Source organism: Mya arenaria, chromosome 11 (genome assembly GCF_026914265.1).
Source record: "Mya arenaria isolate MELC-2E11 chromosome 11, ASM2691426v1".
NCBI classification, from domain to species: Eukaryota; Metazoa; Mollusca; class Bivalvia; order Myida; family Myidae; genus Mya; species Mya arenaria.
Window position 1 is genome coordinate 15,972,120 of NC_069132.1, and position 12,952 is coordinate 15,985,071.

Consider the following 12,952-nt stretch of genomic DNA (forward strand, 5'->3'; position numbering starts at 1 on the left):
CAATAAAGTTATTGTTATTTAGTACTATAGATACTGTCCCCATGAGTGTTATAGCCATGTATATTTGATATGAGGCGGGGTGCTGTAGGGGTATGGCATAACCACACACACTGATCCTGTGGTACATACAGTGTTCCTTGAAACTGGGTCAAACTGTCTACCATATATGGAAATATAACCCATATTTGGTTGATTGATGTTGCCATACATGGCATGAACTATTTTTACCTTCGCGCAGTAAACATACGTTCTTGTGTGTGTTTTTCAACGAAAATGGATAATGTGTCTATTTCCTTGAAAAATACTAATCAATCCATCCTATTTATACCTTTGATCGTTGTGGCTATTTTGATTAAACTGTCATGGCAGATATTTGTAAACTTATTCAGTGAATCTAGAACTATTTCTAGCGCGCGTACTTAGGGAAATGAGTGCTTTGGTCGCCCAATTTGGACGGTCAGAACAAACACGGATTCTTTGAGTAAACACCTCGCTCTAAGAAGTTATGGAACCTAATTCTCCTGATTTGAAGGTGTTAACAGCGCCTCAATTATACAACATGGATGTGATGAATGGTGGACACTTGAGTGGCCAGCCGGCATTTCCAGGACAACCCTTTAATCAAGGAAAATCCATTCAATTTGAACAGGAAGATCCGTCAACTTACGGCGACTATTCCGACGGCGACGACGAAGGTTTTAGTGCAAACGTACAAAAAACGGGGAAGAAGACGAAAGGACGTGTTAAGATTAAAATGGAGTTCATTGAGAATAAACTGCGAAGATACACGACATTTAGCAAACGAAAAACTGGGATAATGAAAAAGGTATGTCCGCCATTCAATAAACATGCTCGTAGTAGCTTGACCCATATTTGGACATTGTACTACACGCCCAAGGCTTGTTTATTGATCGATCAGCTGTTGTGTGTATTTAATGAAATATAGGCATGCAACCAAATTTTATGACAACTTGCTTCATATTATATTAGATTTAATTCATGAATTATAGATATTATCGTTATAATTGTAATGTTGAGTCATATTGTACCTACTTTAAAAATAATACCAGTATAATTGCTTATGAAAAGTAATGGCTTTAAAATTGAATGATGTAACTATTTTTTGGACTATCACAGTATTAGCTTTTTTTGATTATCACTTGTATTTACGTTAAATACTAAAATCTTAATTGGTCCAAAAATCATAATAAACTTTCAAATAAAATGAATAATTACTCTTTTTTTCTTATTTTTTCCTCTTTTTTTCTCATATTTTTTCCTTTTTTAAAAGCTGAACAGTACAATCCTGACTTATTTCATTCTACCTATTTTGTTCATTTCCAGGCTTATGAACTTTCAACATTGACTGGTACCCAGGTAATGCTACTTGTGGCCAGTGAGACTGGCCATGTTTACACCTTCGCAACCCGCAAACTGCAGCCCATGATAACAAGCGAAAGTGGCAAGGCCCTCATCCAGACCTGCCTAAACTCTCCCGATCCCCCTCCAGCAGGCCCAGGCCAGCAACAGGCAGTTGAGCAGAGGATGAATCCAGGCGGCTTTGAGGAGACTGAATTGACTTATGCTGTGGACGATGAAAATGAGAAGGTAAACATCACGTTAAACATTGATTATCTTCATAAAACTAAATGTAATTGTGTTTTCACTCTTTTGTTGCTTTCCTGTAAGTATTATTTTTCTGTTATTGAATTTTTGTTTTATGATCACTGTATCTAAGACAGTTTACAATTGTGTTTCAAAGTATCTTTTTAGGGGGTAGCCAGTCTAACCTTTAACTTCAGTAGCTATATAAATTGGATGAGAAAGACATTTCTGTTCTGGCTTATCAGCTGAGTGTGCCAAATAAGTTGCACATGTGTTTATGGGTGTAAACAAAGAGGCCATGGAGCAGCCATCAGCTGTTTAATCATTCCCACATGTGGCAGTCCCTGCAGGGGGCACACCATGTTTGTGAGATCTGATCTCCTATAGGAATTGTTCCAAGAAAGGAAAGCATAAGGTTTCTGTTTATATGGTTAGATACAAAGATACTGAAAAACATCATGATTGGCTTAGTGTCATTTACACAATTTATATGGCACATTTCTCTCATGTTTGATGCCATATTCCATTATAATCATTATACTAGGTATTTTCTATCATTTACTCTAAATTTATTGCTTCTTTTTTATTTAATAGGTAACTCTTAGCATTAACATCTTGCCCATTTATCAATACAGTGGCTTGAAAATTTCAGATTTATCCAGAAATTTTAGAAGGTTTGATTTTTTCAGGGGGTGGGGGTGGGTAGTGGGTCTTTGAAGGACTCTGAAGGACTCTGAAATCCTTTTGTTTATTGCTGTGATGATTTTTGAGGACTTTGAAATGCCAAAATGTTGTGATGAGATTGATTTTAGAAGATCTCTGGAATTCCTGCAACTATTTTTCGTCAAGGCGCTCTGCCCGTCTCATCCCTCACAGGGTCTCTATCTAGATCCGTCCCTTGACCTCCACCCATAGATGTAGGCTCTTTTTGTGGATTGACAATTATCGGCTGTTAGAACATTTGCACTAGGGCATCTTCTTAAATTGTCGAAGTGAACATTTCATGTCAATTGTAAAGAAACTATGCATAAGTAACACCAAAATGCACCATTTTAGACTAAAGTTAGCATAAACAAATCATGTGGGGACCCCAATACCCCCCTTGCCATATTTAGAGCATATATTGGGTGTTTATGAGGAAGGTGGTGCTCTTGGTATCACCCTTTGCTAAATCTGATAAGCTATGCTAAGTTTTGGGTAATTAACTGCATTAGGTTTGTATTTTTGAATGTTTAGCATCTCTCTCAGCCAAAATGGAATTTTCTACCTGAGTGCCAAAAATGATTAATTTTGCATTTAATCTTAGAAGTATAGTACTCTATCTCCATAGATGAAATGTATTGGTTAAAGGGGTATGTTTATATCCTGCTAAAGCAAGGCAGTGATATGAATTTACAGTTCTGTAGAGGCTAATGTCAGGAGATGCCAAGATTAGTTCTCTAGAAAAAAACCTCATTTCCTACCAGAACCATTGCAGAATCTCATTTCTATGGAATGTTCATTCTTTTGGTTGTTGCCTATACCTGCCTACCTGCTTTCCAGCCTAGAGTTTGCAAATTGTTCTAAAAGGTCATTGTACATACAGCAGCCCTGTATTGTATGGTATTTGGGACAAACTTACAGATAATGGTTTTCTATATGGTATATGGTAAAACATACGCTAAAATATGAAGAAAAAGTATCAATAATAAAAAATAATAAAAAGTTGTATATAAAAGGACCTTATTGGATACATGTTTTGATTTGATTTTAGGTGAACATCTTTTTGTTGTTGATTTTTTTACTTGTTTCTCTCTTCAGTATGTATGCAGTGCTTAAAACTGTTTTGTCTGAATTATCAGAATAAAAGCATGCAAATCAATACACAATGGTCATGTTTATATATGATAATATGTATTTTATGGGAATGGCTTCCATTTGAAATATTTTATCATGTGGCTGGGCTTATAAGCATGTACATATGTTAGTCCAGGATTCAGTAGCTGATGTATGTCTGCTAGGGTGGGAGATGAGGAGGCAGCAGCTTAATTTGGCTGGCTGCCCTTACCTGGAATTTTAGACTGGCACCCAGGTCACAGAACACATTTATTTTTCATTTATGAAAGATTTTCAGGTTATAAGAACTGAAGTGTAACTAAAAAAAGCAATAACAGTTTTTAATCATACTACACAGATGATTTACCGAAAAAAACAAATTCATGCATGCATTGAAGACTACTCCATCACCCCCATTAACCAGAAACATGAAATTGGATATAACGCTAATTAGTTCTGCCCTTGTAAGATTTGCAACATATATAGCCAGCACCCAGTCTTTTTTCTGTTTTTGAGATAATTTGGATTTCTTGCAAATTCAGAAGAAAGCCTATTGCTTATCAGTTCCAGAAATCAGAGCTGCTGTGTATGAGTATGATAAATGATAAAGTTCCCATGAGTTTTATGGCACCAGTCTGAGAAAAGGCAGTTCTTGATTTGGAACATTCTCTTATGTGTTAGTCAGAGAAAAGTAGTTCCATTCCTAATTCTGTACAAAACATATAGGAAAAGTATAAGCTGTCATGAACAATTGTGGCAGCTGTGTGTAGAAAGTTACAATATATTTGAACCTGTTGCCCTAGATCTGATATGATTAATATTTTATGATTAATTTTTTAAAGAACGTAGACTATATTTACTTAATCCTCAATTTAATAAAAAACCAACTTGTAACATACTTTTTGTCTTACATATCAAAACTCTGCCCTTTTCCCCTCTGACTGGCACCATTTTTAACTAAAATGTATTTTAGTTTTTAAGGTAAAGACAATGCATGTGACATCCATGATGATGTTTTGCATATCATTATTATTTTTTATGTAAATTCAAACTGAATTTGGTCAATTTATTAAACAGTCATTTATTTAAATGAGGATCCTTTCCCTTCTAGTCATTGATGGAGGCTGGTGGCGGTGGTGTGAAACCGGTCTACACAATGACAGCCTCCAGCTCCATGGCCCAAGAGGCGCAGGGTTACATCCAGGCCACAACCCCACCACAGGCGCATACACAATCTAACTTAAGTATGCAACTGCTTAATTGTCTTAAGGATGTTTTATAAGGAATGTTTGGATATTTATTTTTTCTTAATAACCTTAACTGTATTTTAAAAAGAGGAGATCTTACAGTTATTTGATCAGACAAATGCAATTTGCTAATGAAATGTCTTTTGCAAGCCATGCAAAGCAACACTGAACTTAGTTCTGCAAACTAATAATTAAACCAATGTGATATTTAAAATTAACACCTGTAAATGTGGTATAATAAAAACAAACTTTTTATAATAACCATTATACCTCTCATTAATCATTAAATGTTGTAGCAGGCCAGGTAGTGCAAGTGAGCACCCCACAGCCGACCCATGTTAAACCCAGCCCTACCACACAACAGGCGAGCTCCATTGCTGTCCAGCTGCCCGGGCTACCGCCAGGCTTCATACTTCAACCAGGTAATCTTCCTCTCAAATGAAGTTGTATATTTCTGTCTAGGTAATGCTAAGCCAGGGTTTTCTCAGCATAAATTGAAAAGAAGCCTAGCCTTTCAATTTAAGGAAGATATGATTGACCTGTAACACTTTATAGAGGAAAATATGCGAGAAAACTGTAAATGGTCAAAGTAAAACTGATTCTTGTTAGGTTCATTGCTCATCTTTTTCCATTCTTAATTAACAGTATGTTTTTAAGGTATCTGATGTTCTAAAAAGACTGTCATTTCATCTGGCAATAATGTTACTTGTCGATGCATGGTGAACCATATAATTGTGGTATTATTTGTAAGGATATTGCTTACTCAATACTAATCTAATAAGTTAAAGGCCTAGTTTAAAGAATGTTTGGCATGACAATCTCCTGCTAATTGCACTGATGCCACAGTACGAGCCAATTTCCCATTTATTGCTTTATTGTCGCAGGGCCATTTAGGGTTCATTTCTATATACCTTCAAAACCCACGTTACTGCACAGCAGGATATTCAGATCAGACAATTAGGCAATTAGATTAAGATTAATACACAGAGGTTGTGTACAATACACAGATTGGTGGGTGGGAGGGGGGGGGGGGGGAGGGGGTTTCACTTATAGAAGGATTAAACTAGGCCTTTAAATAAATAATCCAACATACATTACAGGTGAAGTTTTGGAAGTTTGTATTTTTTGTCTTTATTTAAACTGAAATCAGAAGCCTAATGACTAGTTTCAAGGTTAAAACTGAGTGTTACTTACAATATATTTATTGTTTACTTATAAGTTTTAGTAATTGCATATTCTTCCTCATCATACTAAACACTTTATAATGATACTCAAATAATATGGCTAGCCAGGCATCAACATTTAACATGATTGTACATGGGATACCTTCAATTCAGCTATTTGACCAACATAGATAAGATACTTCATTATTTTAACCCTAATTTTATCCTCTGAAAAAGCCTTGTTAGAGTTATGACTGAATAAACAGCCATGTAGCTCCTGAACAGAATGATTAGAGCAAGGGTTCATTTGAGACAGTGGGTAAAATGTATTAACAGGAGTTGAGACTTACAAGAAATAGTTTGTATAAATTATTAAATTTAATGCTAAATAAATGTTGTTGTTGTTGTATAAATTATTAAATGGGAATGTTGTTAGTTCAAAATGAGCATCATACTCGTTGATTGATTTGGTAGCACCCGTCCTCCCTTTTTGCTGTCATTTATGGAAGTATATATATCAGGGATGTTAGTGTGAAGTGAATATATGCATCTTCAGTTATATCCAAAGATCAACAGTTTTCAGGGCTTGAAGTAGTATGTACATTATTACATTTTCAGTCCTTTGTTTCACACTACTTTGTAGGATTGTTGGAAATGCTAGGTCCATCCCAGTTATCGTACACAGCTTGAGAATCAACTGATTTATATTGTTTAAAGGGGCGTTCTTTTTTAAGTGGTTACTGCTACTTGTCAATTAAGGATGCTGTGTAGAGGTTGAGACAAGCTATACTGTATTAAAAAGCATTTTGCATTGTTGAAACTGTGAATCAGTTGGTTGATTTTTTTAAATATCCTTTTTTCTTTTGATTCAATATAGTATATTGTTTTGAATTGCATTTTTTTAATTTGATATTGTTTGTGTGTGTATTTGCAGGCATGTCATTCACAATCCCAGTCCAGACTTCACAGCAGTCTCAGTCCCAATCGTCACAGCAACAGGCCACTTACCGCTTCCCGGGTTCAACACAGCCAGTGATGACCAGTATGTAATTTAAAGCTTTTCCATGCAGTACAGACCATCGCAGTCTGTTTTTTGAAGAATTTGAAAATATTCACATTATTAGCTTTTTCTGTTCACAAGATTCATAATCTTCCCTGCATGGTATGTGTTGTTCAATGAGCTATTTCCTTCATATTTATGCACCCGAAGGTGGGCATATTAAAATTGCACCGGCCGTCTGGTTTTCCATGTCCTGGCTGTAACTCGGTCATGCACTAAGGGATTTTAATATAACTTTGCTCATAATTATGTCACAATTAGGGTTAAAGTATTTTGGAATGCTGCATATAATTGTGCATAAAGAGTACAGATGGTCATTTTTGTGCTGTAATTTGTCATGCACAAAAAAAAATCAAAATTACTTTGCACAATTGTTCAGAATATATAGATGGGTGCAAAGCACTCATCCCTGCCTCTTACTGCATCACTCCTCCACACTTGACTGCAGCCATCATGGGGGCCGGCATTTGCTCATAGTCTTATAATATAGCTCTTTGTGGATATAGGCATATTAGTAATTGCATATGCATTTGAAATGAATGGCTTTTTGAGATCATTTATCACTAACACCTCTTGTTTATTAATCTTAAATTGTCATTTTTCATGAATTATTAAACACTTACATGTATAAACGGGCTTACTGGTGTATTTTAGGTGCTTCCCTAGTACAGGCAGACACAAGTCAGAGGTTACAAACCAACGGGACAGCCACTGTCTCACAGCCCACTGTCAGTGTTGTCACACAGAGTAAGTTGGGCTCTTTTTTGCTGCTTCAACCACTTCCCAACCCATACAGTATTTATTAAATAACCTAGCTAATGATGTTAATTAATAGCAACTAGGAAATGCATAAAGTTGATATTCCATTTACTGTCTACCTTAATTCAGTGCCATCCATTTTGAATGGATAATTTGTTTGAGCTTTGTTCTATTATAGTTGATGTGACATTAAAATTACAATTAACATTACTGTCAGATATTTTTAGTCAGTGTAACATTAAAACATTAACATAACTGTTTGCTATTATATAGACAGTAAGATTAAAGCTAGTTGGTGTTTCCTCTTCAGGTGGTCAGCAGGCAATGACACCGAGTGTATTTATGTACCAGACACCCCAGGGTATTGTGTATGCCCCGGCCACCGGCACAATGCAGGATAAGACAATCTTCAACCTGCAGCCTTCAACCAATGATAACAATGGTAATAAAGTGTACAAGCCAGCACAATAACATTTTATTGATTTAGTCACTAATGATTTTATATGAGACATTAGTGAAAGTTTGGATTTTTTCCACTCAAATTAAATAAACAATCCAAAGTTCGTGATTCTGAAAATCATTGTGATGATTTTTATTTAACATTTAAACCAATGAAAGTGTAAATTTAATGTATCAGTATAAGATAGCTTTATTTATACTTGCACATGGAAAAGGCCCATTGAGCAAGTGTTCCGATAAGATTGTTAGTCATATTAGATCTTTGGAGCATAATGCGCAGACAAGTGCATCAGTGTATAGAACTGTCACAAAGGTTCCCCATTTAACATCCTTCCTGGTAGACAATTAGTATTTCTTTAGAGGTGTGGCGGGGAATCAGACCTGTGACCCCTGGATTGACAGTCAAGTGTATTAACACTAAACTAGGGATCCGCAACAATATATCAGTACATGTTTAACCAATGAAGTGTTAATTAAATATTTCACACTTAAACCAATGAAAATGTAAAACTGTTACCTAGTTGCTACAAGCAAAATGACAAATGGAGTTGAATTCATTAGATTCTTTTGTTAAAAAATCCCCTTGAGGATTGAAGGCAGACTGTCCCATTTAAGCATCATTTATCTGTGAAGTAATAAGAATATACATGTTGCAATTATGTTATGAAGATATTCTATGCCAAATAATTTCTTTTAATGAAAAATATGAACACTAATTATTGGCCAAAAATGTTTTCCTGTAGATAATGACCATGTTGTATGTACGTGTTTTGCAGGTCAGCAACAACAACAGCCATTCATCATCCCTATCCCCGTCTCCCTTGCCGGATCTCAACAGGTAGGCCATACTCGCATTCTGTTACAAATTGAGCAGCGTTTTGCATACTTAACAATTTAGTCCTTAAAATTCATAATCAAAGTGGTCTTGTGATGTGTAAGCATTATTCGGAACACCTCAGCTATTTTCCATCAAAAACAACCTCCGGTACATCAACAGTTGAAGTAGTTCGTAAAATTTAAATATTATTGTTTATTAATTGTAGTGTTTTAATGTTGTTTTTTGTATAACTTAATTTAAATTGATTGCCAGTGAAGTGTATAATTAAATAATTGATATCTCAAGATTTGAGTCAACTGCAAAATTGAAATTACTACGTAATCAACTTGCAGCCGAGCCTAGTTAAATGTAAAGATTTCTGATATTGTAAACTGTCCATATACATCCAAGGTTGTTTCGATGGTAAATGGCCGAGGAGTTCCGAATAGTGTTAGCATATTAGAAATAATAATTGAAAGGGAAGCAATGCTTGTACTCTGTTATCAGTTCCTTTAGTAGTTGCCTCCCCTATATTTGTCACTTCTTGCATGTACAAATGTATGTGGTTTTTATAGGTGTTACAGTTCTCTCCACCACCTGAGCACCCGATTAAGTCTGAGCCTCCTCTATCACAGCCGACTGGCGCAAAGAAAAGGAAGGTCTGATTGGTTCCCTGCCCCAGGGGGAGGGGCTTCACATGGTGCTATATTGAGCCTTCCCAAGCTTGACAAGTGAGAGGGGAAGGTGATGGTTAATAAGTTGAAGGCCAATCCTGGCACAAGAGTCGGCTAGTGTGCAATGGGATCAAATGTAAATACACGACATAATAAATTATTAATATGTATATTTTGCAAAACAAATGGCTGATGGTTATGCATTAAAACATGTCAAGATGTGTAAATACATTGCTTTGAGTGACATTATAAATGCCATGACCCTAAAGCTACTTTGTAACATTTGTATATGAGGCTTGTTTTAACACTGCTGCATAATTTAATCTTAATAATCAAGATGCATTACAGTTTTTATTATTTTTTTGCAATATTTAAAACTACTTGATTATGGTGACATGTACCATTGTCCACTTTGGTATTTTGATTTTGTCATAACTTGCAAACAATCAAATTATATTTTTGTACAAGTTGGTTCACACATTTGCAATGAGCACACATATATAAAGGAAGTCCCTGTCTTTAATATTTCAATGAATGTGAAACTTGAACCAGCGATAACATCTGCTGGCATGGCTACAGCCCACAGTGCTTGTGGTATGTATTAGTTCATACATGCATTTTCATATTGTATTTTACAAATTGGCAAAAACTTCCTTATTGCTTTGTTAAATATTATGAGGATTTTACCATTTTAACATTAAATGCTAATACTTGTGGTTTTATAAGCAGTTTATGGTTGTAGATAAAATAGCTATAAAACCTTGCAATCCACTTGCACTTCAATGCTCATTAAATGGGAATAAGATTAAATTTATTGATTGATCTTTAACATTAGGAAAATAGATAAACTTTCCTTTTTGTCTTTAATTTTATGAACGGTTAAATGGATCATTGTGGTACTGTCTGTGTCCGTGCTAGATCTGTTCAAATGTTCATTTTAATAAGTAATCTTGATCAAATGTTGATATAATAATCATTTTCTTTCTTGATATATTTTAGTAATTATGTTTCTGAAAGATCTTTATTAGCTCAAACTAGAAATGATCTGAGCCTTATTTAAACCTACATGTAATGCACCAGTCAAATTTAACCACGGCCTCCCCAGGTCCGGGGAATAGCTGAGACTTTGACTTTCGGTCCAGCCAAGCCCAGGTAAAATCTCCGCCCTGTGAGGAAGAACTGCTTGTAAAATCCCTGCCAAATGCCCCCCCCCCCCCCCACCCCAGGGAACCTAGGTAATGACCATTCCCCGCTATTTTGGTGTGAAGACAAAACCACCGCTTTCACCCGACACTGCGGGCCACCGGAAAGGTAAAAACACAGCCCATTTCCCCCGCTATCCCCAGTATACCCCCGGATCTGACGGGGCCATGGTTACAATTGACTGGTGCATAAGGGTAACAACCTCTGTTAAGATCAAGATGTAAGGGTTGAGACCTTCTTGTAGGGGTGACATCCCTCCTTTGATACCTACATTTAAGGGTTACAACCCTCATTTGACCTACATGTAAAGGTTAAAATCCTCATTAAAACCTACATGTAAGAGGGTTTTTAACCCCCATTTTAGACCTACATTTAAGGGTTACACCCCTCATTTGGAGTTGGACCTACATGTTATGGTTACAAACCTAATTTGAGACCTTCATGTAGCAGTTACAAACCTCATTTGAGACCTACATTTAAGCATTACAACCCTCATTCAGACCTACATGTAAAGGTTACAATCCTCATTCAGACCTATATTTAAGGGTTACAACCCTCATTCAGACCTACATGTAAGGGTTACAAGCCTCATTCAGACCTATATTTAAGGGTTACAACCCTCATTCAGACCTACATGTAAAGGTTACAATCCTCATTGAGACCTATATTTAAGGGTTACAACCCTCATTCAGACCTACATGTAAGGGTTACAACCCTTATTTGGACCTACATGTAAGGGTTACAAGCCTCATTCAGACCTACATGTAAAGGTTGCAATCCTCATTGAGACCTATATTTAAGGGTTACAACCCTCATTCAGACCTACATGTAAGGGTTACAAGCCTCATTCAGACCTATATTTAAGCGTTGCAACCCTCATTCAGACCTTCATGTAACAGTTTCAAACCTCATTTGAGACCTACATGTAAGGGTTACAAGCCTCATTCAGACCTACATGTAAGGGTTATAAGCCTCATTCAGACCTTCATGTAAGGGTCACAACCCTCATTAGATCTACCTGGAAGGGTCAAAACCCTCATTGAGACCTACATGTAAGGGTTGCAATCCTCATTAAGGACCTACTTGTAAGAGTTACCACCTTTATTTAGACCTACATGTAAGGTCAACAACCCTCATTAGATCTACTCGGAAGGAATAAAACCCTCATTGAGACCTACATGTAAAGGTTACAATCTTCATTAAGGACCTACTTGTAAGGGTTACCACCTTTATTTAGACCTGAATGTAAGGGTAACAACCCTCATTGAGACCTACATGTAAGGGTTACAACCCTCATTCAGACCTCATTAATTATATTATTATAATCCCATACCTGAAATGACCAGTTTTTAGGGTCCACATATAATTGCTTTGTTAGTTGTTATATACATGTATTATGTTAATGTAATCTGCCAACAAGATGCCTTTTCCATTCAATTCATCGACAGCTTACATTATGTGTAAATGTGCTTGTTTTAATTGACTCTTTTAATGATGTTCATAGTTACATGTATGTTGTTGAGATTCTCCCTGTGCCAACATTTATATATATATTTATGGAGTATGTTTTAATGATTGTTGTATATTGTTTTTTGAGATGATTCATATGACTTGTTAATGTGAATGTTTAGAATTTACTGTTGCAAAAGTGCAATGTCCTAAAATGTGTGTGTTAAGACAACGATTTGAAAGTTCAACCAATTCACTACCAGAACAAGAGGTTTACTGGCTTTTACTGGTCTTGAGTACCATTTATATGTTTTGAATGCTGATAGAAGTGACAGACAGACATAATGATTATATGTATGTATATAAATAGATGTGCATATCTTTTGATATCTTTCGTCCATAAAATCTGAATAGTTTTAATGCAGGCAAAATGGACAAAACATCTAACGTTAAGTGAAATTTCAGCTGTTAAGCTATGTTTGTATTTATTTTCTACACGTGTGACTCTGTTGAAAGGCACATTTAAAGTATGTGTTGACCATTATGTCTGTTATTATTCCTGCCATTCATCATATTTCTTGGGAGCTTAATGGTACATTAATTAGCATTATGTTTCTGGAACTAATGTATTTTTGTATACGACATGATGTCACTATTTTTGTACGAGACCAAATTTGAATAAAATAAAATCCTGAGAAGAA

At 35.8% G+C, this 12,952-nt stretch overlaps 1 protein-coding gene across 2 annotated transcripts; it reads left to right on the forward strand.

Moving 5' to 3' along the window:
- Positions 1 to 462: 462 nt before the first annotated feature.
- On the forward strand, positions 463 to 12,952 carry LOC128209907 (serum response factor-like). 2 transcript variants are annotated; one of them, XM_052914167.1, is made up of 9 exons: positions 463 to 826; positions 1,345 to 1,608; positions 4,532 to 4,664; positions 4,964 to 5,089; positions 6,765 to 6,872; positions 7,545 to 7,637; positions 7,960 to 8,091; positions 8,885 to 8,946; positions 9,501 to 12,952. In XM_052914167.1, exons 1-9 carry the CDS (start codon positions 506 to 508, stop codon positions 9,588 to 9,590), a joined length of 1,329 nt encoding a protein of 442 aa, XP_052770127.1. In that variant the 5' UTR covers positions 463 to 505; the 3' UTR covers positions 9,591 to 12,952. The 2 variants fall into 2 exon arrangements, with proteins under 2 accessions (XP_052770127.1, XP_052770128.1); XM_052914168.1 differs by having other exon boundaries at positions 4,967 to 5,089.

Bases quoted from the DNA above. Each gene is read 5' to 3' on its own strand.
- LOC128209907 (XM_052914167.1), top strand. From the start codon at position 506: ATGGAACCTAATTCTCCTGATTTGAAGGTGTTAACAGCGCCTCAATTA. The intron at 5,090-6,764 runs GTAATCTTCCTC...GTGTATTTGCAG, and splicing joins AGGCTTCATACTTCAACCAG to GCATGTCATTCACAATCCCA. The intron at 8,092-8,884 runs GTAATAAAGTGT...CGTGTTTTGCAG, and splicing joins TTCAACCAATGATAACAATG to GTCAGCAACAACAACAGCCA.